The sequence below is a fragment of the Rattus norvegicus genome, chromosome 1, assembly GCF_021556685.1.
Source record: "Rattus norvegicus strain SHRSP/BbbUtx chromosome 1, alternate assembly SHRSP_T2T, whole genome shotgun sequence".
Classification (NCBI taxonomy): domain Eukaryota; kingdom Metazoa; phylum Chordata; class Mammalia; order Rodentia; family Muridae; genus Rattus; species Rattus norvegicus.
The window spans coordinates 239506827-239534457 of record NC_141534.1 but is presented as its reverse complement, the minus strand read 5'-3'; the positions used below and the strand labels follow the sequence as shown (position 1 = coordinate 239534457).

At 45.6% G+C, this 27631-nt stretch overlaps 1 protein-coding gene across 1 annotated transcript; it reads left to right on the top strand.

Annotated features, from left to right (window-relative positions):
* The first annotated feature begins 240 nt into the window (after window positions 1–240).
* Ak3 (adenylate kinase 3) lies at window positions 241–27435 on the top strand. Its single transcript, NM_013218.4, is given in 5 exon segments — window positions 241–523; window positions 10448–10567; window positions 20642–20814; window positions 21627–21745; window positions 25112–27435. Coding segments are annotated over 5 exon segments (684 nt in total). The 5' UTR covers window positions 241–372; the 3' UTR covers window positions 25233–27435.
* Window positions 27436–27631: the final 196 nt, after the last annotated feature.

Here is a 27631-nt window from a genome sequence, read left to right as displayed (position 1 = left end):
AAAAAATGAAATCCAGCCACCCAAAGATGCCAGCGAGAGACTAGAAGTAGAAGGGGGTGCTTAGAGGTTGTCTACTGGGGAGAATGCAGACGGGCGCAGCCTGCAGGCTGGGACCAGGCAGCACAGGACACGAGGGTCCGGGAATGCCAAGAAGCGCGGGGTGGAGCCCAAGGGAGTGGGGTGCAGGGGCGCGGAGGGGCGGTGCAGCAGCCGGCGGGGCGGCCCCGGTGGCCGTCGCTCACTTCCGGGAGAGCCGGGCGCCCTGGCCACCGCCCGCTTGCAGTTGCCAGCGGGCCAGGGCCTCAGAGCCTTTGAGCGCCCAGGCCAGGCCGCAGTTCAGCGTCTGCGCAGCTTCGGCCACCGCTTGCCACCATGGGGGCATCGGGGCGGCTGCTGCGCGCCGTGATCATGGGGGCCCCGGGCTCCGGTAAGGGCACCGTGTCGTCACGCATCACCAAACACTTCGAGCTGAAGCACCTCTCCAGCGGGGACCTGCTCCGCCAGAACATGCTGCAGGGCACAGGTGGGAGCCGAGACCGAGGGCTGGCGGCGTGCGATCGTCCCAGCGGGGCTTTGCGGGCCGGGGTCCAGGGTCCTGCGACGCGGGTACAGTGCTCCCCGACTTCGCCTGGGGAAAGAGCCGCTGCGCCCGGAATCCTCTGGCCTCCGTGGGCAGCTTCGGGTAGATTGCGAGGGGTTGTGTGTGTGTGTGTGTGGGGGGGAGGGACTAGGAAGTTCAAAGACTGAAGGAAAGCCCTTGGCTTTGTTTTGAGAAGCTCATTCGACCGGGCTGGCAGCTGCTGTGGGGTCCATCCGAGAGGGGGGTACGGGGGGGGGGTAGCTGTGCCTGCCTCTCCACGTGTCCTTGTACACAGAAGGCACGCTTTGGCTCGCCCATGTTAGCTTTTTTCCCCCCTCCCGCCCTTGGTAAGCTCCGTGGGATCTTGTAATTCTGACCTTTCTCTCTGCAAGGTCAAGTATTACTTATTTTCATTGCAGTCACAAGGTTGGCTTAGATTTTGATGTTCCCAGACATTTCTTAGGCATTAAAGTTATCCTTGTAGCAGTTACATAAACGATTGCTGTGTTTCTCCTGCCAAATTCTTCTAACTCAGCACAAAAATCTAGTCAACAAACTACACTTTACAATGGGTGGGTTTGTGGTAAGTTCTACTTTTAAGAAAAGCGTTTTTTTTTTAAAAATTTATTTTATGAGACAGTGTCATTCGATGTTGCCAAGGCTAACTTTAACTTAAATTTGACATCCTCCTGTCTCAGCCTCCCTAGTAAGTGCTGGGATTACAGGCACCAGTCAACTAACAGCTGTAAACTATTTTTAAAAAGCTTACACCAGATGTTTCTCCACAACAGTGTTAACCTTCAATTACAAACTAGTGCCTATTTTGAAATTCATTTGAAGTTTATTTACACAGAAATAATACCTGTTCAAGAGAGAGAGAGAGAGAGAGAGAGAGAGAGAGAGAGAGAGAGAGAGAGAGAGAGAGAGAATATGAGAATGCTGGGGAGAGAAGGAAAGACAAAAAAGTAAAAAACAAAATTTTCTCTTAGTCCTACCTCAGCCTGGTTCCTCAGAGCGAAACATTGTATTTCCTTCTGGAAATGTCTTTGTGTAAAGCTCATTCATACAACCTCAGTGTATCAAGTTACCATATATTTACTTTACATCCGTGTTTTCACACTCGGCATTCAGCCGGTCATCCCATATGGAGACGATGTCCACTGTACTGTTTACCATGTGTCTGCTGGATCTACCGGGATGTATTTACCTGTCCACTCCCTCCTGGTGGGTGTATAGCTAATGTCTAGGAAAGGGTGTTGCTTTGGTTTTTGTTTGTTTGTTTAAAAAACATTCAAATGAGGGGGGAGTGGTTAACCCAGTGTTTCCAGTCTCTTCAGCTGGATCCTCTGTGCCCCTGGAGTATGTTTTTATTCTCTTCTAGTGTTGACTGTAAGAAATAATAAAGGTCGCAGTTAATTAAACTTTATTATCGAAAGGTTGTTTGACTCTTGCTAAATGTTCTCAGGGCAACAGATTGCAGTGTTAGTTACTGCAAACAGTCCCAAGTCCTGAAGACTGCCCGGGTTCGTTCGCTGCCATCCAAAGTACAGAAGAAGTCTTTAGGGATGACTTGCCTACTGACTCGGAGCTGGCCTGACTCTGGGTGGCGAAGAATGCTCATTGACAGGAAAACATTTGAAGAGAGTAAATGAAAGGGCATCTAAATAAAGTTTTGAAAAACGAAGAAACCATGCTTCTTGCTTCACTTTAACACCTGTTAAGCATCAAGCTGACCACTACCTGCAACTCTGTAACACAGAAAGCCTCTGGAGAGACGGAGGAGAGAAAACACACAGAGCTGTTCAACTGCCCACTCAGTAGGTTTTTGTGTTAGCAGGGTCTCACACAGTTGCTCTGGCTAGTCTTGAGTTTGTAGCAATCTTCCTGCCTCAGTTTCATCAGCGTTGGAACTAAGGATCTGGATCCGCCAGGCCCTCCTAGAACTAAAGTTCACCAGGGAAGTCTTTGCAGGTCAAAGTTCAAGGTACACACAGGCAGCTGAGTCTTTGCTCAGCTGGGAAAAGTTACAGATCTCAGAGAGAAGCCCCAGCCAGGCCCCTTGGGATGGTTTCCACTGAGCCTGGCTCATCTAGTTGACACTTGAAATCCAGAACGGGCAGGTCCTGGGATGTCAGGGTCACTTGTATGAACAATTCCTTAGTAAGCACAAAAACCAAAGCTTGGGAGGGGTCATGAGACTCTTCCCACAGATGTTATGGCTTATTACGTAGTCTTATTAAGTGGTATCTGACAGATCCTGTGTAGGTCCTTTGCAAATTTATATTAAGAATATAGTCTATATTCTCTCTATATATTGAGAATATATTCTCAATAAATATTTGTGAATGGACTGGATATTTTCCACAGAATCAAGCAAAGAAGATATAATCTGGAAAGAAAGAAATAAAAAACCACTACTGAAAACAAAATCTGAAAATGTGCTTCGTGTTTTCTGATGCTAAGTCACAAGGCAGGAAGAGACGAAGGAATGAATGAACAAATGACTGAACAAACGGGAAAGGAAGGAAGGAAAGCCTGGAGAGTACAGAAGGGGAGCTGACATTCTGTATAAACGCCTCACCAGGAGAGGCGGTCATTAGCCCTCTGGTGCTCTCTCCTTCCCCTCTGTAGCGCTGTGTGCGGTCGGTTGAGCTGCTGTTATTAGCCTTATTGCTCGTGTGCTGTGAGCATGCTTATGTATCATCTCAGATTCAATGTCACCCAGGCTGCACAGTGAATTTAGACTTTGCCCGTTATCGACTGTTACATCTCCTTCAGGGCCAGAAACCGAATCTCAAGCTTTGTGCATGCTCATCAGGCACTGTACCCCGGAGCTGGCTCCCCAGAGCCTGATTTACTGGATTTCTGTTCTCACCCATCCTTTGCTGTAATAAAGAGCGCTGTGCATCCGAAGAGCTGGCGGCAGCTTTGCTTATTTTCCTTGGAGTAAATTCCAGGGGTGGAATTTCCAGGAACTGCCAATCAGTTCATAAAAGTGCTTTTTATAACCCTGACTACACAGTGTAGAATGCGTTTGGTGGCCATGGTGATAGGATCCGTTCCTTCCAGCAGTGATCATGTCAGTTACCTACTTTGAAAATGCCAGATGTGAATAGTATTCGCTAAGACAAGAAGTCTATGTGAGAAAAACATTCCTCTCAGAAGAGATAACGACTCTGGAAACACCAGTTGCCCTGTTGACAGTAGCAGACCTGGGCACCTTAGATTACTAACCAGGACAGAGCAGTCAGACAGCTACAGTCTGAGACTTACATAGTTACCGGAATCCTCCCAGTCCTCTCATGAGAAAACCGAGTTCTCAGAGGTCGAAGAATTCCCTTAGTGATAAACAGCTTTTCTGTACTCACCCAGGCAGCACATATCCTGAAGTGGCCACGATACAGAATCATTAGTATGGGCCTAGACAAGGGTGAGAGTCAAATCATATACACAACAACCAAAATGGAAATAAGCCGCATTTTCTGAGGTACCGGGGTGGAAACCCAGGCCCCGAGAGTCAATTGTATATATTTTTTTCCACAGTTCAGGACTTCCCAAACTGAGGTTCATGATGTAATTTTAAGTAGATTTTTTTTTCTAAAAAAAAAAAATTATTTCAAAACATATTTGCAAGAAACGCTAGCTTATTATTTTGTGGATATTTAAGCTTACTGATTAAACGGTGTTGCTAAGGGAGACAGTGACACTTCATCTAAGGCAGACATAGTAAGCTGAGAGTGTAAGCAGCAAAGTCTGGTCTGCTCGTTGGTGGGTGCTTTATTTGTAATGCCAGAGCAGAGGGCTGGCCATTTAAATCTCCTTCGCTATCCTCTGTTCGGAGGGAGAGCCTAACTCAGTAGATAGTCTTGGGCCCCCAAGTGTCCATATGGCCAAGTATCATTGTGTAGACCCATGAGACTAGATGTGGAGAACTACCTCAGATTGAGGTAGAAGAGGTTATTTTAATAAAGGTAATTTGTAATAGTCAATACGTTTGCTTGGCTTGGAATTAAAAAAAAAATTGAAACGAATATTTAGCCATGAGAGCCTTGTAAAACATTACATGCACATGCCAGGCAGTGGTGGCACATGACTTTAATTCTAGCGCTTGTGGGGGCTGGAGAGATGGCTCAGTGGTTAAGAGCCCCGACTGCTCTTCCAGAGGTCCTGAGTTCAATTCCCAGCAACCACATGGTAGCTCACAACCATCTGTAATGAGATCTGATGCCTTTTTCTGGTGTATCTGAAGATAGCTACAGTGTACTTATATATATATATAAAATTCTAGCGCTTGTGGGGGCAAAGGCAGTTGGATCTTAATATGTTTGAGGCCAGCCTGGTCTACAGAGCAAGTTCCAGACTACACAGAGACCTCATCTTAAAAAACCAAAATAAATAATAAATAAATAATAAATAAATAAATAAAAATTATTTCATGCACACATGACTTAATGCTAATCTGCCTTCCCTTAGTGGGATGGTTCTCAACCTGTGGGTGACAGAGCAAATTCCAGGGCACAAGGCAACACACAGAGACCTCATCTTAAAAAAACTAACTAAGGGGTTGGGGATTTAGCTCAGTGGTAGAGCGCTTGCCTAACAAGCGCAAGGCCCTGGGTTCGGTCCCCAGCTCCGAAAAAAAGAAAAAAGAAAAAGAAAGAAAAAAAAAACTAACTAAACAAACAAGCTTGATGCTAATCTGTCTGATGGTTCTCAACCTGTGTGGGTCAAGACGCCCTGGAGGTTGAATGATCCCTTTCACAGGGGTCACCTAAGACCATCAGGAAACACAAATATTTACATTACGGTTCATAACAGTAGCAAAACTACAGTAATGAAGTAGCCACAAAATAATTTTATGGTTGGGGTCACCAGGATCTGAGAACTGCATTCAGGGCTCATATCACTAGCAAGGCCCGGAAGCACTGCCTTTCTGGAAGTGGGAGCACAGGCCGCTCACAGTGTGTATGCTGTCTGGGAGTGCCCTTCATCTCTCCCAGCATTGCCTTGTTGAGATGATTCATGTACCTTCAACATCTAAAGTGTATGTAAGATCCAGTGCACTTAGTATGTCACAGAGTTAGGTAACTGTTACCACAACTGATTTTAGAACATTTTTATTACCCACAAAAAAAAAAAAAAAAAAACCCTCATACCTATGAGACACTCCCATCCCCACCTGCCCCACCCAAGCCTCAGGCAATACCTGCTGTATGTTTCAATTCCCACATTCTGAACATGTCGCAGGAATGAAATCATTGTCTGTGGGGTTTTCTCCCTGGTTTTTTTCACTTAACATAGTAATATTTATTTATAGCATGTTCTTAGGCTGTTTGGGGAAGGCTGGGGAGGAGAGATTTGAGGTGTGGCCTCTTGCCTCCAAGTATGTGTATGTGCGTGTATATGTACATTCATGTGTGTCATACTATGTATGTGGAGGTCAGAGGACAACTTGGGGGTGGGTGGATTGTCTCTCTCTATCATGTGGGTCCAGTAAGGTTGTACGGTTCAATGGTAAGCGTCTTTGACCTTGAGCTGTGTCTGCTGTTTGCAGAGTGTCTCACTGTGTAGCCCAGGCAGATGTGAACTGGGCTCAGGTGACCCTCTTACCTTGGCCTCCTAGGTGGCTGAAACTTGAGGTGAATACCACTGTTCCCAGTTTAGGTTTTTAAGGGTTCTCTCATGTTGTAGTATTAGTACTTCATTACCTTTTATTGTATTATGTGATTATGTTAAAATGTGTTCATTATGTAATGATGCTTGAATTAGCTTCTCTTTTTCCATTATTTTGTATCTAAATAATTCAGAGCAATCTTAAACAAACAAACAAACACTCCAAAAGATTGGATTATGACTACAACCACAAAAGGTAAGCTTCTGATAAATTGTTAGGGTTTTTTTTTTATATTTTTAGTATAGAAAACAATGTGTTTCCTTTGTTTTGTTTTTTTTTTAATGCATGTGTCATTGTTCTTTGTTCTCCTTCATCCCCCACAACACACGGCCCCTCTTTGTAGATCATTTAATAAAACACCACAGCTAATGATCAGTCAACAGTGTAAGGGGCGGTACTAATGCAGACTACAAGGCAAGAACAGGAGGAGAACACGGAACTGGGAGAACATGGTAGAAGTACCTGGAGGTATTACCATCACTATGGGAACGGCCGAGGGGGTGTTAAGGAACAGGGTGGATATGACCAGGAGACAAAGCTTATATACGCTAAAAGCCAAAGACTAAAATAAAAGGTGTTCTTAAAAGAAAAAAAAACAACACCACAGCTAGAACTCAGAGAATCCTCAGCCGTCTGTCTGACCACATATCCATCCACCCACCCAGTGTCTGTGGGTCCATTAGGTGGACACAGAGTAGAGATTCCACTGAAGGTGCTCACAGTGAGGGTAGGGGTCTGGGTCAGGCAGGCACGTGGATGTGTGTACTGGTCACAGTGGCTGTCATAACAACATACCGACTGGATGGCTGACATAGCAGAGGTTTTGGAGCCTAGGAGTCCAAGATGAAGCCTCTGGGGGAGCTGGTTCCTGGTGGGGCTTGCCTTTCTGGCAGGTAACCAGCCACCCTCTCACTTTCTCCCCGGATGGCCTTTCTTCTGTGCTCGGCACTCCCACTGTCTCCTGGGAGTTTACAGTTTCTGTCAGATTGAGACCCCACCCTATGACCCCATTGGACATTAATTACATTCTCAAAGGAAATAAATCTGAATATAGTGAGAATTAGGGTTAGGTTAGTGTTTCAGTGTATGGACTTCGGGCTGAAGTAGCTCAGTCCATAGCAGAATGCAGACTTGTGGCTTCAGAAGAGGGATGGGGGAGACAGAGACAGAGAGGGGAGCTTGCAGTATATGGAAGCCTAAAGAACTTCTGGTTACCAAGGAAGGGGAGGATGTCTTATATATAAGAGTCTGTGGTGGTTTGAATATGCTTGCCCCAGGGAGTGGCATTATTAGGAGGTGTGACCTTCCTAGGTGTGGCTTTGTTGGAGGAAGTGTCTCACTGTGGGGGTGGGCTTTGAGACTCTCCTTCTAGCCACATGGGAGACAGTCTTTTCCTGTTGGCTTTCAGAACAAGATGTAGAACTTTTAGCTCCTCTAGCCCCATTCCTGTCTGGGCACTGTCATGCTTCCTGCCTTGATGATAATGGACTGAACCTCTGAACCTGTAAGCCAGCCCCAATTAAATGTCCTTTATAAGAATTGCCTTATTATTGTCATAGTGTCTCTTCACAGCAATGGAAATGCTAAGAGAGAGTCCTTTAAAATAATGTCTGTTTTCATTGCTATAATCAAAGACTAGACACTGAATAATTCATATATAAAAAAACGAAGTTTATGGAGCACATAGTTATTGGGATTGGAAGTCCCACAGTCTCAGGGCTGTACCTGGGTTTGTGCTATGTTATACCTTGCAGGCAAATGTGTGCATGAAGAAGAGAGAAACCACAATAAGTAGTCACCTAGAACTCATCCGACATCATAAATCTCTTTACGAGGGTGGAGTTAGGACCCAAACCTCTCAAAGGTTTTCCTGCCTCTCAACACTGTTTCTCTGGGCATCAGATTTTATAATGAGTTTTGGCTCATGAACGTCTGGCCACCCAACACATCTGTATCTTTCGATTTGTTTATTCTGGACAAACCACACAGTTATGAATCAGATTATCTAACTAAAGAAGGAGCAAGGGAATTGTGCAAAGGTTAGGAGGGTCACAGCGTGTGAGTGTCCTGGAGGGAAGGGGCGAGCGCAGAAGGGAAGAGGTAAGATGAAGACACACCGTGTGGACCGTGTGGACCGTGTGCATGCTAGGCAAGCATCATGCCACTGGCAGACCTGTGGAACTGGGCTGAAATCCTGTCCTGAAGCACAGCGAGGAGGTAGCTGGGGACAGATAGGTCTGGAAGAAGAAACCTTCTAAGCTGCATCATCCTCAAGGGGAGAGGGCTTATAGTGGTGGGAGGGAGGAACGATGGCCCAGGGAGATTTTTGTGTTTTTTTTTTAAATGTAATTCTCATGAAGTACTCAATACCGTGAAGTATTATAATAACTATGTAGGGGTAGGGTGAGATTTAAAGGAATATTCATGGGCCAGGAGAGATGGCTCAGCTAATAAGAGAACTGCTGCTCTACCAGAGGACCAGGTTTGATTCCCAGCACCACATGGCAGCTCATAACTATCTGTAACTCCAGTTCCAGGGGATTTAAGGCCCTCCTTTGGCTTTTTTTGGGAACCAGATATGCATATAGCACCCAGACATACATGCAGAAAAACACCCATACATCTATTTAAAAAAAAAAAAGTAGTCAAGAGACATATGAGATCTGTGTCATGCACATGAAACTGTCCAAAGGCTATTTTATTTAGTTACTCTAAAATTTCATGTGTGTGTGTGTGTGTGTGTGTGTGTGTGTGTGTGTGTGTGTGTGTGTGTGCATGCACATGTGAATGCAATTCCCTTGGAGGCCGGAAAAGGGCGTTGAATCCCCTGGAGCTGGAGTTACAGGTGTTTTTTAAGCCACTCAGTACGGGTCCTGGGAACAGAACTCAGGAACTCTGAAGTAGCAGCAAAGTGCTCTGAATAGCAGATCCACAACCCACCTCCCCCAAAGAGAGTTACTTTAATGAGTTTGGAGAACACCCTCAGAAAACAGGTCCTTTCCTGGACATTGTTTTGTAAACTTGACGGTAGCTTGTCAAAAGGCAGGTGGTACAGTACTGATACATTCCTGGTTAAAATTCAGAGTGTAGCTATCGTCCACTTGTTCTTTGGGGTGGGGCCTCTCACTGGCCTGGAGTGAGATCTGCCAAGTGAGGTAGGCTCTGTGACCAGCAAATCCAGGGATCCACCTGCTTCTGCCGTAGACATGTTCAAGCCACCACAGCAGCTCCTGTTTTCTGTGGATTCTGGGGACTGAACTGAGGTCCCCACGCTTCCGAGGAAAGTGCTTACGGACTAAGCTACCATCCTCACAAGCCCTTCTGTAGTTTTTTTCCTACAAAAAGTTTTTAGAAGCTATAGGAAAATGAAACATGCAAACATTCGTTTATATTGTCATATACACTACATGATGAGAAATAGCCTTACTTTTGTAAAAATTGAGACAGGGTCTCTTGTAGTCTGGGTGGGCCATGGACTCTCTGTATAGCTGAGGCTGATCTTGAACTTCTGATACTCCTGCTTCTACTAACCTGATGCTGGGATTACAGGCTGTTCACTCACTGTGGTCAGTCTGTGCTGGAGAGCTAACCAAGGCTTCGCTCATGCTAAGCAACCACTTTTAAAACTCAGCTAAACTTACACCCTTACCTTTTCCTGCCTCTTAGGGCTTTTGATGTTTTCGTTTTTTTAAGACATGTCTTTCTGTGTATCTCTGGCTGCCTAGAATTCACCGTGTATTTAAGGTTGGCCTCAAACTTGCAGAAATCCTCCTGTGGTGGCCTTCTGACTGCACCACCACACCACTCCCATTTTGGTTTTGTTGTTCTTTTGTGATAAGAGCTAATTCTTTAGCTCTGGATTGCCTGGGCCTTGCAGACCACGTGGGTGTTGAATGTGGGGTAATCCTGCTGTCTTTGCTTCTCTTTGGTTTGCTTGTTTTAAGGCAGGGTCCTCTGTAGCACAAACTGGCCTCAAACCCATTTATGTACCCAGGGCTGGCTTTGAACTCATCTTCCTTCTCCCGCCTGCTGGTATTACACATCCATCATAACCTATGCTTGTAGCAAAAAGAGCTGTTGATAACACACTTTCCCATGGACCTGAGGCCCAGAAGCATCCTATAGATAACTAACTCCTGAGATCTGGAACAAGACACAGTAAACACACTTACTGGCTTTTCCCTCTGTTGTAGAAATCGGTGTGTTGGCCAAGACTTTCATTGACCAAGGAAAGCTCATCCCGGATGATGTCATGACTCGGCTGGCCCTCCATGAGCTGAAAAACCTTACCCAGTGTAGCTGGCTGTTGGACGGTAAGTGCAGTGCCCTGAGCATCTCAGCAGCTGACGTAATGAGTGCTGGTAGGAGAATGAGCAGCTGGCACGACGGACAGTCAGTCTCACTTATGAGTCTCTTTAAAATTTAATTAGTTAACTGGTCAACTTATTTTATTTTTGAGAGAAGGTATTACACATCCCTCAATTTGCAGTAGAGCTAAGGAGGAACTGCTTTGGATCTGGTCTCTGTCTGCCAGGAGCTGGGATGACAGGAAGGGGTTGGGGACAAGCTTGTTTATGTGGTGTCGTGATTCCTTGGGGCCACCTGCATGCTAGGCAGGCACACTACCAATTAAGCTATACCCAAGCCTGTGATAGAGCAGGTAGCTGCTTGCTTCTTTTTCTCATAGAAAAGATGGATACATGGGTCAACACTTATTCTCGGGTTAAATGAAGGCTTGCTTCTCTGAGATGCTGGGATTCAGAGGCATTCCCAGTGGTAGGCAGCCTGTGTGGGCCTGTTTAGCTGAAGGAACGAGGTGCTTGAAGGTTGAGTATAGACACTGCCCAGCACAGGGAAGTGGCATACTTTCCAAGAGACCAGCCCATGGCCATCAGTGGAGCATATCTGGGGACTGGGCCAAAGGCAGGCACCCGGGGAAGGGCCTGGAATGTGGAATATTTGTTTTTTATTTCTTCTTTGTTGTACTGGAACAATGCCTTTTCCTTTAGAAAAACTAAAGCGGGTGAAAATGTATAAGAGAAGCAGACTGGGAGTCTTCAATGATCACACCCTTCTACAGCACTACTTTTAATGGCCTCTCTTTAATTCAAAGAAGCATTCTCTATAGAAATGAAAACACACACACACACACACACACACACACACACACACACACACACACACACTTCCACTCACTATTAGATGTTTTGTTCTCCCTACCAAATAATATCTAATATTGTTTTTCTTTCTATATTATGTTAGTCAGGTTCTTTTGCCGGTGTGACAAATACTTCAGAGAGACAACTGGAAAGTGGGATGATTTATCTGGGTCCTTGGCTACAGAGTTTTCAGTCTATGTGGCATGTAGCCCGCTGTCTCATGAGAGTGTGACTGAGTCGAGGCTGTTCTCTTCATGGTGTTCAGGAAACTCTGATGAGACAAGAAGCAGCTAGGGACCGTATACCCTTCAAAGGCACGCCCCCAGTGACTTGCAAGCAGGTCCTACCTCTCACATTGACTGCACCTAGAGATTAATCACGAATGGAGTCACAGCCATCTCTCAATGACTGGATCTGCCAACTGGAGACCAAGACTTCAACACATAAGCTTTGTGGAAATGACACTTATTAGCTAAACTGTGGCACATACACAGAGAGGGACACATACCGTGATGGCTATTCTTGCATGCCAACTTGACAATATCTGGAATTAACCAAAACCCACGCAGCTGAGTTAGACCTACAATATAGTGTAGGCCTAGAACAAGACTTAAGGCTAAGAAGGCTTCTGGAGATAAAGTGTAGTCTGGGAGGAGGTACACCACACTACTAAACTGCTCAATGAACTTGCTAATTCAGTCATGCACAAGACTGGGGAATATATGTGGGAATGGATTTTAAGGGCGTGGGATAATGGTAAAAGGAACATAAAACTGAAACAGGCTGAGTTTGTTGACTTGGGCCCGCTGAGTGAGAGATTCTAGGTTTAAATATGGAAGCTTGCACAATTGAAAATGATGTCAACATTTATTTGAATGGTTGGCTGAAGCATTTCTCAAAAAATAACTTACTAAAAGGAAGTTAGAGGTGCCTTTGGCCCAGTGTCGAAGAGTAGATTTCAAGGCTCAGGAAAATTAGAATGCTAGGGTGGGTACGCTGTGTAAAACCTAATCCTTCACATTGGGAAGGGCCAGAAGATAGGCCCCTCACTAATCCTGAGAGATGCAAAATGGTGAGAGGGGCACCAGCACATTTAAAGCGCTTTGCTGTCACCCCTTTTCCCTGTGCCAGGCCTTAGGGATGGAGATGCCTATTGAGTTGTATGGATTAAATGCATACTGGGTTTAACTGGGACCCAAAGTAAGAGGAGTCAGGCAGCAGCACTGAGTGGCCAAAAGCAAGGTGATCGTAGTTATTGTGATGGGCAGCACAGACAAAGCAATGTCCATGAAGGCCTGACCTGGGATGATCAGCACAGGCAAAGCGATTTTTATGGTGGCATGACTCATATGGTCCTTTGGTGCTGGCAAATCAATCACGGGGTTTACAGGCATGAAATAGATAAGACATCTACTGCATTTCTGTTTGAGCTGTATAACTGGAAAAATTCTCAAACCACTAAGAAAGGCTACATTGGATGATGGCAAAAGGGAGTCTTGGACCATGAACCGTTTCCAGACGTGAGCCTGTTTGCAGACCGGAAGCCCCTTGTTCCCACCTGTGGACTGAGGAGTACAATGGTTGGAAAGGGTAAACGGAAGCCTTAAGAGTTACCACTACCGGGGCTGGAGAGATGGCTCAGTGGTTAAGAGCACCAACTGCTCTTCCAAAGGTCCTGAGTTCAAATCCCAGCAACCACATGGTGGCTTGCAACCATCTGTAATGAGATCTGATGCCCTTTTCTGGTGTGTCTGAAGATAGCTACAATGTATATAATAAATAAAGATGTTTAAAAAAAAAAAAGAATTACCACTACCAGGGAAAACAGTGAGTCCAAAACAGTAACACATCCCTGGAGGGACTGCAGAAATCAGTGCCACCACCAAGGACTAGAAAGATGCAGGGGTGGTGGCTTTCATTACATGTCCTTTTAACTCTCCTATCTGGCCAGTGCAGAAGACAGGTGGATTATGGAGAATGACACCTATTAAAAACCAGATCAAGTAGTGACTCCAACTGCAGCTGAGGTGCCAGATATGGTATCCTTACTCAAGCAGACTGCCTCAGGATTTCTGTTGCTTCCAGGAAACACCAGGACCCAAAAGCAAGTTGGACAGGAAAGGGTTTATTTAGCTTACACTTCCATATCAATGTACATCACCAAAGGCAGTCAGGACCCGGAACTCAAGCACATCAGGAACCTGGAGGCCAGAGCTGATGCACAGGCCATGGAGGGATGGTGTTTACTCACCTGCGTCCCTTGGCTTGTCCAGCCTTTGTTATAGAACCAGTACCACCTACCGGGGTGGCACCACTCACTGTGGGCTGGGCCCTCCACCACTGATCACTAATTAAGGAAATGCTCCTACAGCTGGATCTCAAGAAGGCATTTCCTCTTCTGTGGCTCCTTCTCTGATGAATCTAGCTTGAGTAAGTTGACACAAAAACCAGCCAGTAGACAGAGTAAGACATTTCTTGGTACATGGTATGCAGCTCTTGATCTAGCAGATGTGATGTTTTCTTTACACCCATTCGCAAGGACCAGCAGAAGAAATCTGCTGTCATTTGCAAGGCCAGTCGTTTATCTTTATAGTTTTACCTCCTGGACAGGTTAACTCTCCAGCCATGGGTCCTAACTTAGTTTGGGAGGATCTTGATTGTATGTCCCGTCCACAGAACATCACTACCGGTTTACAACAGTATGCTGATTAGACCAAGTGAGTAGGAGGTAGCAACCACTCTTATTCGCCTGTTAATGGTCATCTCCAAGGGCTTACTGCCTCTGTCTGCTAACCTAGTCCCAGTTCTGGTAGCATTTAGCCTCTGTACAATCTAATGTAAGCCTAGAATGTTTTCAGCCTCGGAGACTCACTGCTGAATAATCTCACCCCTCTCTTGTCTTTTCTGATCTCTGGCTGGCTGGTTCAACTCAGCTGATCTGCCTCAGAACTCCTCTCCACACTGACTGATTCAATCTGGCTTCTCTGGGCTTCTTCTGAATTGCTCTGCTTGGCCTCATACTAATTTTGGCAATCTAATCTTCTGGTTCCTCATTCTCTGGCTTGTTCTGTCTTCACCTGTGTCCAGCTTGCTTTCTCCTAAACCTGTCTCTGTAAAACTCTCCAGGTAAAACTGCCCCTTTTTTCTCTTTCTCTCTGCACTGCTCTCTTACACAGCTTCCCTTTCTTCCCCACAACCTCTGACCTATCCTATCTCTGACTCATTCTGTCAAATCTTTCTCTGATTCATTACTTTTCCTCCCACTCAATCAGACATCATTTTTAAACATGGGTGCTTCCTTCTACAAACTAACCTTGCCTTCATTTTTGGATATTAAAGGTGTGTACGAAGGGTGTGTGTGTATTCCAGCCAGAAAGACTAAAGGTGTGTGCTAAGAGCTGAGCCACACGACAGCTAGAAACACCCCCACCCCAGCGAGTAACAATTTTAGTGTTCACAGTGTGATCACATACCCTGCAATAAACCGCTTTGGACTTGTTGGTAATATGTGTGCATATCAGAGGAAGGGAAATAAATTCAACTAAAATTCAAAGGCCTTCCACTTCAGTGAAATCCTCAGGAGTCCAGTGGTGTGGGGCATGCAGAGATATTCCAAGGTGGAGTTTGAGTTATACCTGGCCTTTCCCACCACCAAGACAGAAGCACAATGTTTAGGGGCCTATTTGGATTTTGGAGATCGTACACTTCTCACTTGGGTCTGTTTCTCAGGCCCATTTACCAAGTGACCCAGAAAGCTGCTAATTTTGAGTGGGGCCTAGAACAGGAGAAGGTTCTTCAACAGGACTAGGCTGGTGTGTAGGCTGCCCTACCACTTGGACCTGATGGTGCTAGAGGTGCTGGTGGCAGATAGGGATGCTGTTTGGAGCTTTGGAAGGCCCAATAGGTGAATCACAGAAGAGATTTTAGATTTTGGAGCAAGGCTCTACCATCATCTCAGACAACTATTCTCCCTTTGGGGGTGGGGGGCAGGGGAGAGGGAGAGGGAGAGAGAGAGTGAGAGTGTGCGAGCGCTTTTGGCCTATTTGTGCCTTAGTGAGAACTGGACATTTGCCAGTAGGCCACCAAGTTACCATGTGACCTGAGCTGCCCATCATGAGTTGGGTGTTATCTTACTCACCAGATCATAAAGTAGGACGTGCACAGTAGCAATCCATTATCGAATGAAAGTGCTTTTCATATGACATCTGGCCCAAGCAGGTTTTGAAGGCATAATCAAGTGAAGAAGTTGCCCAAATGCTAAACATGCATCTGTTGCTTCATGGTGTGTGCCCTGTGATTGGTTGACTAAGGAAGAAAAGACTGGGACCTGGTTCTGCACATTATAGAGGCAGAACTGGACACATTACACACCCAGAAATGGATAGCTGCAGCATTACAACCCTTTCTGGGACAGCCCTAAAACTGGTGAAGGGAAACCTTCACAGTGGGCAGAACTTAGGGCAGTACATATGGCTGTACATTTTATTTGGAGGGTGTAGCTAAATGAGTGATTGCTCATTGATTCATGGGCTGTCACCAATAGACTGGCTGGATGGTCAGGGAGTTGGGAAAAAGTATGATTGGAAAATTGGTGAGAAAGACATCTGGGGAAGAAGATGGATAGATCTCTGCAAATGGATGAAGGATGTGAAGCTACTGTGTCCTGCGTAATGCTCCAAAAGATGACTTCAGCTGAGGAGGAGTTCAATAATCAAGTGGATAGGATGACCCGTTCTGTGGACAGTCAGCCTCTTTCCCAGGACATCCCTGCCATTGCTCAATGGGCACATGAACAAAGTGGCCCTGGTGGCAGAGATGGGGGTTATGTTTGGTCTCAACAACATGGACTTCCACTTACCAAGGGTGATCTGGCTACAGCTGCATGCCAGATCTACCAACAGCAGAGGCCAACACTGAGCCCCAGATAATGGCACCATTCCCAGGGGTGACCAGCCAGCTACCTGGTGGCAGGTTGACTACACTGGACCACTTTCTCCACGGAAAGGACAATGTTTTGTTCTTAGTGGAGTATACTTATTCTGGTTATGGATTTGCCTTTCCTGCATGTAATGCTTCTACCAAAACTACTATCCAAGGACTGATAGAATCCCTTATCCACCATCATGGTATTCCAGGCAATATATTTTCTGATCAAGGACCTCACTTCACAGCCAGAGAAGTGCAACAGTGGGTCCATGACCATGGAATCCATGCTTCCCACCATCCTGAAGCAACTAGGAGGATAGAGAGATGGAATGACCTTTTGAATACACAACAATGCCAACTAGGTGGCAGCAGCCTAGATGGTTGGACAGGGTTCTCCAGAGGCAGTATATGCTTTGAATCAGTGTCCAATATGTGGTATGGTTTCTCCCATGCCAGATCCACAGGTCCAGGAATCAAGGGGTAGAAAAGGGAAGAGGCCCACTATCACCCCTGGTGACCCACTAGGAAAGTTTTTTCCATGATCTTCAGTTTTCCTGGCCTAGAAGATGTGGTTCCAGAAGGGGGAGTGCTCCTGCCAGGAGACACAATAAGCCTTCCAGTGACCTGGAAGCTCAGACTTCCCCTGGCCACTTTGGGTTTCTGATGCCCTTAAACCAACAGGCTAAAGAACTGTTAGGAGGGATGATTGATCCATATTTCCACAGGAAAACTGGATTGCTTCTCTACAACAGAGGTTAGGAAGATGATGTCTGGAATGTAGGAGATCCTTTAGGGTTCTCTTGGTGTTCCCATGTCCTGTGTTTAAAGCTAAGGGCACGCTAACAATCTAATCTGGGCAGGATGACAAAGGACACAGACCCATCAGGATTGGAGGTATGGGTCACTCCTCCAGGAAAAGAGCCAAGACTGAGGAGGAAATAGAATGGGCAGCAAAGGAAGGTAGTAATAAATACCACCTAAGGCCACGTGACCAGTTACAGAAATGAGGATAACTGACACGAATGCTTCCATAATATTTTATTAAGAATGTGTCTATACAGATATTTGTTTTCTTTCCCCCATTTTTGTCATATACCATCAATCGAGAGATTATCACTGGTTGTCATATTAAAGTCTTGAGATACTAAAAGAATGTCCCTTAAAGGACATTTGCCACCTGTTTTAAATTTATAATGTGTTTGCAGTTGTATGATGGACCTGGTTAAATATATAATGTGTTAGTGATTGTGTGTGGGATAGTTATATTTAGGCATTATGACTTGGTCGTTTTCATTTGGAAATTAAACATGACCAAGTTGAGAAAGGGTGGACTTGTGATGGCTGTTCTTGGTTGTCAACTTGAGGACATCTAGGATTAACTAAATTCCAAGTAGCTGGGTACACCTGCAGGGGATTTTTTTTTCCCTTGTTTCATTTGAAGTGCTAAGACCCTCTTTTTTCTTTTTTCTTTTTTTTTTTTTTTTCGGGGCTGGGGACCGAACCCAGGACCTTGCGCTTCCTAGGCAAGCGCTCTACCACTGAGCCAAATCCCCAACCCGCTAAGACCCTCTTTTAATCCAGATCATTTAAGGTGGAGAGATCCACCTCAATCTGGGCCATATCTTCTGCAGGCAACCTATATAAAACACTTGGGAGAAGGAAGCTTCCTCTCCTTTGCCTGCTTGCCCTGGCTCTCCCACTAGCAAGTCCATTCTGTCACTGGCATTAGAACCTAGTTGGCATATACTGAAGTCTAGCTGAGACATCTAGCCTCATGAACTGAACTATTAGATTATTGAACCTTCAGTGGATTGACAACCATTGTTTGACTACCTGGATCATTGCCTATAAGCCATATATATATTTCCATATCCTCTGCCATTGCTCAATGGGCACATGAACAAAGTGGCCATGGTGGTAGTGACTGAGTTTATGCACAGGCTCAATAACATGTACTTCAACTCACCAAGGCCGATCTGGCTACAGCTTGGGTTGCAGCTGGGTTTTCAATATTTGGAATGATGGTGAAAAGAATGTTTCTTCTCCTGTCCTAGGGTATTTTGATTCAGGTCTTTTATCCTAATGGATGTTTTGTTCTGAGTTACTAAAGATAAAACATTTTTTTTAAAAAATTGTGTAGAGTGCTTTTCCTGAACCTATGTATGTGTACCACATGTGTGATGCCCTTAGAGGCTAGAAAGGACATCCAAGCTCCTGGAAGTGGAGTTACCAGTGGTCATAGGTGCTATGTAGGTGACGGGAACGGAACCTGGGTCCTCTGCAAGAGTAGCAGTATGACACTGTAGGAAGAACTGGGTCAATAGCGAGGTATTTTGGTTAGGGTTTTTTCAGTGCAAACTCTTTGGGTACACGAGTAGGTGCTGGGTTAGGCAGCTTGTCTTCACATTTCCCTGCCACTGCTGAACAGCTGTAGGGGCCACAGCAGGGCATTTGCTCTGCCTCCTCCCTCACTCGTAAATGGGGTAACAGCAGCACTTGTCTAATGCCTATTGGCACTTGAGAAATGGTCCCTGTAAAACACATAATGTTCAGACTCTGGCACATGAAAGCATTCTGTGCATTGATATTCTATTAAAATTCTAATAAAGCATATTAAAATGGTTTCTCTCAGATGACTTACTTCATCACACAATTTATAGTAGGTGCTTGTTTTTCCCCAACTTGGGGCTATATAAAAGTTACAGGCTGAACCTCTTGCCATTACTTTCCATTTGGAGGCTATTTTCCCTCTGTCCAGGCTTCTTGTCATTTTATCACATTATAAGGTCTACGTCATGAACAAAGTTCTCCATGTTTGTTAGCAAGATGTGCTTTTGCTCCAACAAATTATTGCAAATGCATTCTAACCTTTATCACATTTGAAAAAATGTTTTAGCGTTTCCAAGTGTTCTCGACAGAATGTCCCTCGTCATAACATTACAAAGTAAAAAATTTGGGATCAGAATATTATTTCAAATTCCCCAGTGTACTTGGGGAGTCAGTAATCATTCTAGTTGCGTTTCTATTTTTGAACAACACTGTTTAAACTATTTCAGCTGCGCTGGCTGAGTATCCCATTTCTCAAACATCTCAGACCACATGCCAGCTGAGCATTCTTTAGCACCCTAAACCCCAAACCGGACACTCTGTGATGTCACTGGATCTAGACGTCTGGATTAGGGATGTTCAGACTGGAACTGCTTTGCATGCTGCCCTGTACCTTGCTGTCATATTCTCAGCACAGCTTCCTGAGGTTTTGAGTGCAACCGAAAATGTCCTCTGATTCATCCTTTTTTGTTTTTTGCTTTTTGTTTTTGCTGTTTTTAAAAGATAGGGTCTTACTGTGCAGCTCTGGTTAGCTTGGAACTCCTAATGTAGACCTGGCTGGCTTGAAACTCAGAAATCAGCCTGCCTCTCTACCTCCTTATTTAAATTTGTGTTGTGTGAACTCACCATGTGTGCAGGCTGCTAGAGAAAGCCAGGAGTCAGATCCCTTGGAGCAGGAGTCACAGGTGGTTGTGAACCACTGGACTGAGGGTACTTTGTGTTGGTTTTGTTATTTTGTAGATTTTGGCTTTGTGTTTGTTTGGCTGTTGTTTTAGAGAACCAAGTGTAGTGACTCACACTGCCTTCACTTGAGATGTATTTTTATCAGTTGTGCTTGCATGTTATGTACGTGTCCCATGTGCCACCCCTGGTGCCCTTGGAGGCCAGGAGGTCAAACCAGATCCTTCCAACTAGCGTTATGATGGCTTTGAGCTGCCACGTTGGGTCCTGGGTCCTATGCAAGAACAGCAAGTGCCTTAAATCACCAAGCCATGTCTTGAGCTCCTTTCGTTTGTTTTTGGAGTCTCATGTAGCCCAGACTGGCCCTTAACTCCATTAATGTTTAGCCAAGGCTTTGAACTCTGGGACCTCGTCTCTACTTCCCGTGTATTGGGATTACAGGTGTGCCATCGACCCTGTCTTGAGTTCAGTTTGGCTCAGAAGCATGAAGATTCTGGTCAGATGGCAGGCCGACAATCTTCTCTTGCTTCTCCTCTACTCAGGCTTCCAACTTTCACCAAGGCTTTCCAGCCACGGGAGGGCAATGTGCTGTTTATTCAGAAATACTGTCACATGCACTCTCAAAATGTTTGACCAAATATCTAAGCACTGGACAGCCCAGTCAAGTAGACAGCAAATGTGTTATATCACTGCTCTGATCAACATGCCTGCTGCCCTTCCTTGGGTTCAATTTGCCTAACACCTTTTCTTTCTTGCCTTCCCGTCCCCTCCCTCTCCTACTCCCCTCACCTAAAGGATTTCCAAGGACACTTCCACAGGCAGAAGCCCTGGATAGAGTTTATCAGATAGACACAGTGATAAATCTCAACGTGCCCTTTGAGGTCATTAAACAACGCCTTACTGCTCGCTGGATTCATCCTGCCAGTGGCCGAGTTTACAACATTGAATTCAACCCTCCCAAGACTGTGGTGAGTGACTACAGTGAGCTGCGTCCACCCTCACAGACATAGTTCTGTCAACTTGTCATACTTTCAAGACTACTGATAGGGTAAGAGTGTGCTCCTGCTCTAACAGGACTGCTAGTCACTCAGAACTGCTGTGGCTGAAATATGAAAGGGCCTGACAGCTCAATGTGTGGTCTGCTTAGTCTCCAGATGGAGGTGGTACACAACTGGAAGAAGTGTGTCACTGGGGTGTCTGCAGCTTACGCACGATCCTTAGTTCCTTCCCCATTCTGCTGCTTGTGCATTCTGTGAAAAAACCCCACCTACCCACCTGCATCCCCAATCCAACCATGATGCTCTAAAGTCCAGGTTCATGAGCCCAAGCAGCCAAGATGTGGACCCTCTGAAACTATGTCAAAATAAATAGTTGTTCCCCTCCTAGTTGTATTTCTCAGGTATTAGTTACAGCAGTAAGAAACCTAACACAGAAAAAAAGCGTTTATTATTTTTTTACTCAGTGCCAGAGTGAGTGAAGGGCAGAGGCAGTGAGGATTTACAACACTGGCTTGCAGTTGGAATTCCCACCACCTCCAGTATCCCATCCCTGGGAGCCAACCCTTGAGGACCTGGGCCTAGGAGGGGCCGGGGGTGGGGTGGGGAGGGAGGAGAGGCTTCCAAATCCACACCATACAGCATTATGTGAATGGCCAAAGCTCTGCCTTTAGCTTGGATCCTGTTTACTGGGACATCAGCATGTGTTGTGATTGGTGCTTCAGTAGAAGCTATCTGCTTAAATACCGTTTTGCTGAGCTGACATTCCTCTGCTGGCTGCTTAGGGCATCGATGACCTAACGGGAGAACCTCTGATTCAGCGTGAGGACGACAAACCAGAGACGGTGATCAAGAGATTGAAGGCGTATGAAGCCCAGACAGAGCCGGTCCTGCAGTATTACCAGTGAGTGCTCACGTTCCTCAGCCTACACAGCCATACATAACGTATAGTTTTCCATACGTTACAGCTAGAATACTAAGCCATCAGAGGGCCTGATCCCAGGTGGCTTAAGCAATAAGGAAATTTCTAAAGAAGAGAAGACCAGAAAGTAGGCAGGGCTTCAGTCCCCTGCTTTTGTGTGACTTTGTCCTCCTTCCTGCATGATTGCTGGTATTTGCCAGAAAGGCTGTATCTTCCTCTTTCATGAAGACTGAGTAAGCCTTTTATTAAGTAAAATTTTGCTCTGCAAATCACTCAGATGAAACAGAACGGCCACTAGTCGGGGAACCTCATACTGCTGTGGGGCTGGGCTACTGCCAGTTCCACTGTCACTCGTGGGGCTTGGGAGGGTGGACATGGACGAGTCCATATCCAGGCTTGGAGGCTGCACTTCCACCCACATCCTGCCATGTGCTGGGGTACTAAGTACAGTAGTGCCCACTAAGTGTGCCAAGAGAGGACACTTAAGCAGAGACTCTCAAATGGCAGCCAAGCCCCAGGAGCACGTGTGTGGTCAGACAGCTTTGAAAGCTCACTTACATCCTTAGCTGTCCTTCAAGGCCTTCTGATCCTAGAGAATATGAGAGCTATTAGAGCTGCCACCTGACTCGGGCCAAGAAACAGTCTGGTCTCCTCAACCCTTCCTTCTTCCAGGGGATGCCTGCTGCTCTTTGCTTTCCTTGTATCCCGAAAGACTCAGGGGCAAGACGGCACGTGCTGTACAGAGCGGTACCTGGTGCTGCAAATAGATGCCAGAGTCAGAGGCCCAGGTTCAAACCCCAGCTCTCCTTTGCCTCTTGCTAAACCTCTCTGGCTGGCTTCTCTTTCATGAAAAGTGGGTGAGGTTGGAGGCTATGTGTGTAACTCCTAAAGTTGTCCTGGATGCACAATATGCACTGGACATATATTAGCTGCTCTTGTGGTGGCCACTGCTGCTGTGTTAGGCTAAGTGTGCAAGGAAATTTGAAGCCAGCTTCTCAACTGTCCCAATATGTCCAACAGTTTATTTCTGGAGGGTGGAGTTACAAGAGTTGCCAGTTCACTTGCTACAGCAGCCATTACTTTTAAGTTTGTGTTTGTATATGGAGTCTGCCTCTCAAGATTGACAGCTCTATGACCCTGGGCAAGGCTTTTTCATCTCTACGACACGGATTCATTACTTAAGTCAAAGATATATATATATATATATATATATATATATATATATATATATATATAGTATATTGCTTTAGAACCAGTAGGGGCTTGAAGAATCCTCAGCTACCTACAGAATCAATGTTGGGTACTCTGTTGGCACCGTGCCAGGTCCTTGGGGCAGACAATTAGACTCAGTTCCTATGAGCTCCCACGAAACTCACTTTGCACAGATAATGAGGAGAACTGGGCAACAAGATTTATCATGCAATGAGATTCAACACATGCTCATTACCAGAAACCCTCACACCGGCTTAAGCAAATGGTGTTAGGGGAGGGGTCCAAATACAGCCCGCTGGCCTAGGAGTTTAAGCACTGCAGTTAAAACTCAGCCCTATCGGGTCCATTCCCTGTGCTGGCTTCAGTCACCAGAGGTTGCAATGTCTTCTGATTTTAGCTCAGCACCAGCTCAGTTAACGGAACAGAGGAGAGACATTCCGCCCCACCTCCAACTTCCCAGCGAAAGCCATGGGGCTGATAGTGATTAGCTCCAGTCATGCACTGTTGAGAGGCTGTGGGAACAAAGCTCACTAGAACCTCGTGTACTGAGTGTGGTCAGCCTGACTGCTCCACAGGACACAAAACAGAGGATGCTTTGTGTCTGGCCAGATAAAAACTACCACCAAGGGACTGTGAAGAGAGGAAGTGCCCGCAGGGATTAGCTCTGTCAAAATGTGGCAAGTTCGGAAAAGCTACAGAAATCAGGGACTGGGGAGTGTGGGGATAAGACGGGGGTCTTCCTTTTTGGGTGTCTGCTACTTCTTGCCAGAAATTCAAGCTTTTCTGCCTAAGATCCCATGCACAGACTTACCTCTGGGCTTACAGGAAAATGGGGAGAGCCTTAAAAAGAAGCTACCTCTAACAATAGCCAGTACTGTTATTTAAACGCTTACAGTTGTCCTACTCTTCCCAGCCATGGAATGTTCATCTGTTTGGAAACGTGATGTTCTTATTCTTTGGAAGACTAATTTTTGTAGCTGGTTCCATTTCATCACAGAGAAATTACAATTGGCAACGTTCACTTGGCACAGCTTGAGGAGTGAACAGTTAGGCAATGACGCACTCCTGGTATCGTAGCTCAGCACTAAAGAGTCTCCCAGAGGCTCTCCTGTTCAATGCTTGCTCTCCTGTTCAAGGCTTGCTCTCCTGAAAGCTCTACCTGCCTGTGAATTTAGCCGCTCAAGGGCTTCTACTATGCAAATACTGCCTTTGCAAATGTTCTCTGTAGCACATGCTTGTCTACTTAGAAAGCAGTCGCTATTATTAAGTTAACCACACAAATGTTAGAAGGTGTCAATAAAAGGACCCTTCTGTCCCAGTGAAAGCCCAGTGAGAAAGGCTGCACAGCCATCACAGCCTGCTTTTGGAAGTAATAAATCAAGTGTTATCTGCCCCATGGGTAACTTGCAAACCAGTGTGCACACCCAAGAAATGTGTGTGGGTTACGGGAGTTCAGGACCTTAAGGTGGTTCTGTGAGGTTTGAGAAGCAAATCCTGGGATTCTGAGCACCACATTTCATCCATTCCCGTACTAAACACTGGAACAAAATAAATATTCAACCACTGGTCTGTTTAGTGACAAGCCAGACAATCCGCAAGGATAAATGGAGAACCCTAACAGAAGAAACAGGTCAGGAAGGTGGAGCAGAGGGAAAGGGGAGCTTGGTCAAAGGTGGGATAATGAGTATTAGAGACTTCCATGGAGAAAACAAGGCCAAGGTGATGTCCTGGTGGCTGATGGGCTCTGCTTTGAACCTGCCAACCTGGGGATTGAGGCTGAGTACCTACCAAGAAGACAAGTGTGTCTGCACGGAGGAGCGTCTGGACTTTTGGCATGATGTATGGCGTTAGTATACGTAGGCTTAAGGCATGATGTATGGCATTAGTATACGTAGGCTTAACGAACAGCACAGTCTCAATATGACAGCTGACATCCTTTTAAAGAGCCCCATTCTTTACGCCACAGGATAAAACATGAACTGCAGTCTAGATTTTGCAATGTTCAGCCAAGTTTCTTACCTCTGGATCAGAGACCTAAACACACAGGACATCTAAACTCACATGAACTTTACAAAAGCACATTAGGCACACTCAGACCTGTGTAGTCTACCGACCTATTTTGTTTTTCATCTTTAGGAAAAAAGGGGTGTTGGAAACATTCTCCGGAACAGAAACCAACAAGATCTGGCCCCACGTATACTCCTTCCTGCAAATGAAAGTTCCAGAAACCATCCAAAAAGCCTCTGTTACTCCCTGAGGAAGGCACTTGGCGGGATGAAGCAGGGCCTCCTCCACTCCTCCCCTCGCCTCTGTATTTCGAAGCTCTTTTCCTAAGACTTCTCTGAAAATTATGATTTAGTCCTAATGGCTCTGCCTAATGAGTCAGAAACTAAGGCTGACCGTGTGTTTATCTAGTTGTCTTCCATGGATGTGCAATTCAAAACGTCAGACATGTTGAAACAAACAAACTCAGAGCACAATTAAGAGAGCAACTGGTGGGGTTGGGGATTTAGCTCAGTGGTAGAGCGCTTGCCTAGGAAGTACAAGGCCCTGGGTTCGGTCCCCAGCTCCGAAAAAAAAAAGAACCAAAAAAAAAAGAACCAAAAAAAAAAAAAAAAAAAAAAAAAAGAGAGAGAGCAACTGGTAATCATCTAACCTTTGTTCAGTTAGTCAGAGTGGTTGATCACATTTTCATGTTTTTCTGGAAAAGTTCAAAAAAAAATTACATGTCACTCGAGGCAGCTAAATATCTCATTGGAGGCTTTTGCATAAGGCAGTGCCCACTGCGATCGAGAAAGATGCTTTCTAGCCCGGGGATGTGGTATTGGGAGATGCTGTCTATAGAGTCCAGAAAGAAAGCTACAAGCGTTACAGATGCCGCTAGCCGCACACTCACTGCTGCCTTACAGCAAGAGCCAGGGCACAGGGGCCAGGCTGTGCACCCTCTACTTACCCAGTCTTCTATGAAAACGCAGCCACTGGCACTTAGGAACACATGACTTGGATCTGGATCGTCCTCTTTTTCAAACATGTGTGGACTGAGGTATGTGGTTGTGTTCACTGACCTAGGTTCTAGGAGGAGCACTGGCAACTGACAATGGAATGAAGTCCTAAGTTTTCACATGCCACTCAGATGGAGGACCATGTTTTAGGACCTACCTCTCAGTTTCCCACTCTGATCCAAATGGACTGCCTGCCTTGATGAGCAAGACAGTAAACAGAAAACTAAAGGGTAAGACACAATACCCATGGCAGTTTGCCACTGCGGAAGTAGATGGGGCATGGGGACAGCCCCTTGACAGAAAGACCAATCGACAGGTGTAGTAACAGAAGGATTTTGCACAGTGGGTTCAAAAGCACTGTAAAGGAACTCCCTTACGGACATTTTATACCTGGGTTGAAGTTCTAAATTCAAGATCCTCTTGTCTTGGCCTCTCTCAAGTGCTGGGATCACTGTGTGCTACAGCTTCCCACCCTACCTTAAAGGGAAACAACTCCTCAGGTGCCATCCAAGCAGCCTCCTCATCTACCTACAGTGCTGGCATCCAATCCAGCCTGTGCACTGGGCAAACATCCTACTCTGTCCTTGCTCTCCAGCCCTTTTTGTTGATGCTGTTGGTGGTGATGACTCAGTTTTGTTTTGACACAGTTTGGTTTTAGTTCTCCTGAACTATGTAGACAGGCTGGCGTCAAACTCAGAGATCACCTGTCTCTGCTTCCCAAGTACTGAGGTGTAAGGTGTGTGCACCAGCATGACACCCAGCCCAAGTCCTTAGTTTTTGAAGCGGGTCTTACTATGTAGCCCAGGCTGGCTTGAGACTATTATAGTCCAAACTGGCCTCACATTCATCATTCATGGTCCTCTTGTTTTAGTTTCCTGAGTGCTTAAATTACAGGTGTGTACCACTAAATCAACTCTGAGAACCTATTTTAAAATGTCAGTCACTTTAGTTTCCTTAGTGGGACAAGGACCTGTCCTTACATATTGTGGCCTGAAGGGACAAAATATGAGAAGTTTAATAAAAGGACAATTCCACTGTTTATTTTCCTTGGTGCTAAATTAAAGAATCAAGCCCTTGTTCGAGCCTTTGAAATTTTGGCCTACTTTATTTCAGACACTCAAAATACAAATGCCAACAAATGGTTCTGATATATTTGAGAGTGGGAAGGAATCTCTGATGTTTAAATTTCACTGTTGATCTTTCAAAATGGACTAGGCTTAGGATTACAATGAACCTTTTGTCCTTTGTCAGTGTTTCTCTACTGCCTTATCTGGATTGTTGATAACCACTTTCTAAACGCTGCTGTCAAGTACCTAAACCTGGAACTATCCGCAGGTGGCAGCAGCACTGTGGCTGTTGCCCTTTGCCCCCGGCCCTTCACAGGGCCCTAAACCCCCTTCCTGTCTGCTGCCACAATGTCTCACTGGTTTCTTTCTAATAAATGGTCTTCAAACATTACTCAGGCTGTTTGCATTTTGATCTTCATCTCCAGCTTTTGAAACATAGTCAAAAGGCTTTCGAGACACTGTTACAAGATAATGGAGGTTAAAGAGGGTTAGAGAACATGAAGTAACAAACACTCCCCCCCCCCCACCTGTTACCAGATCAACCAAGGTTTTCCATTTCCAGTCTTTTCTATTAAAACAAACAAAGG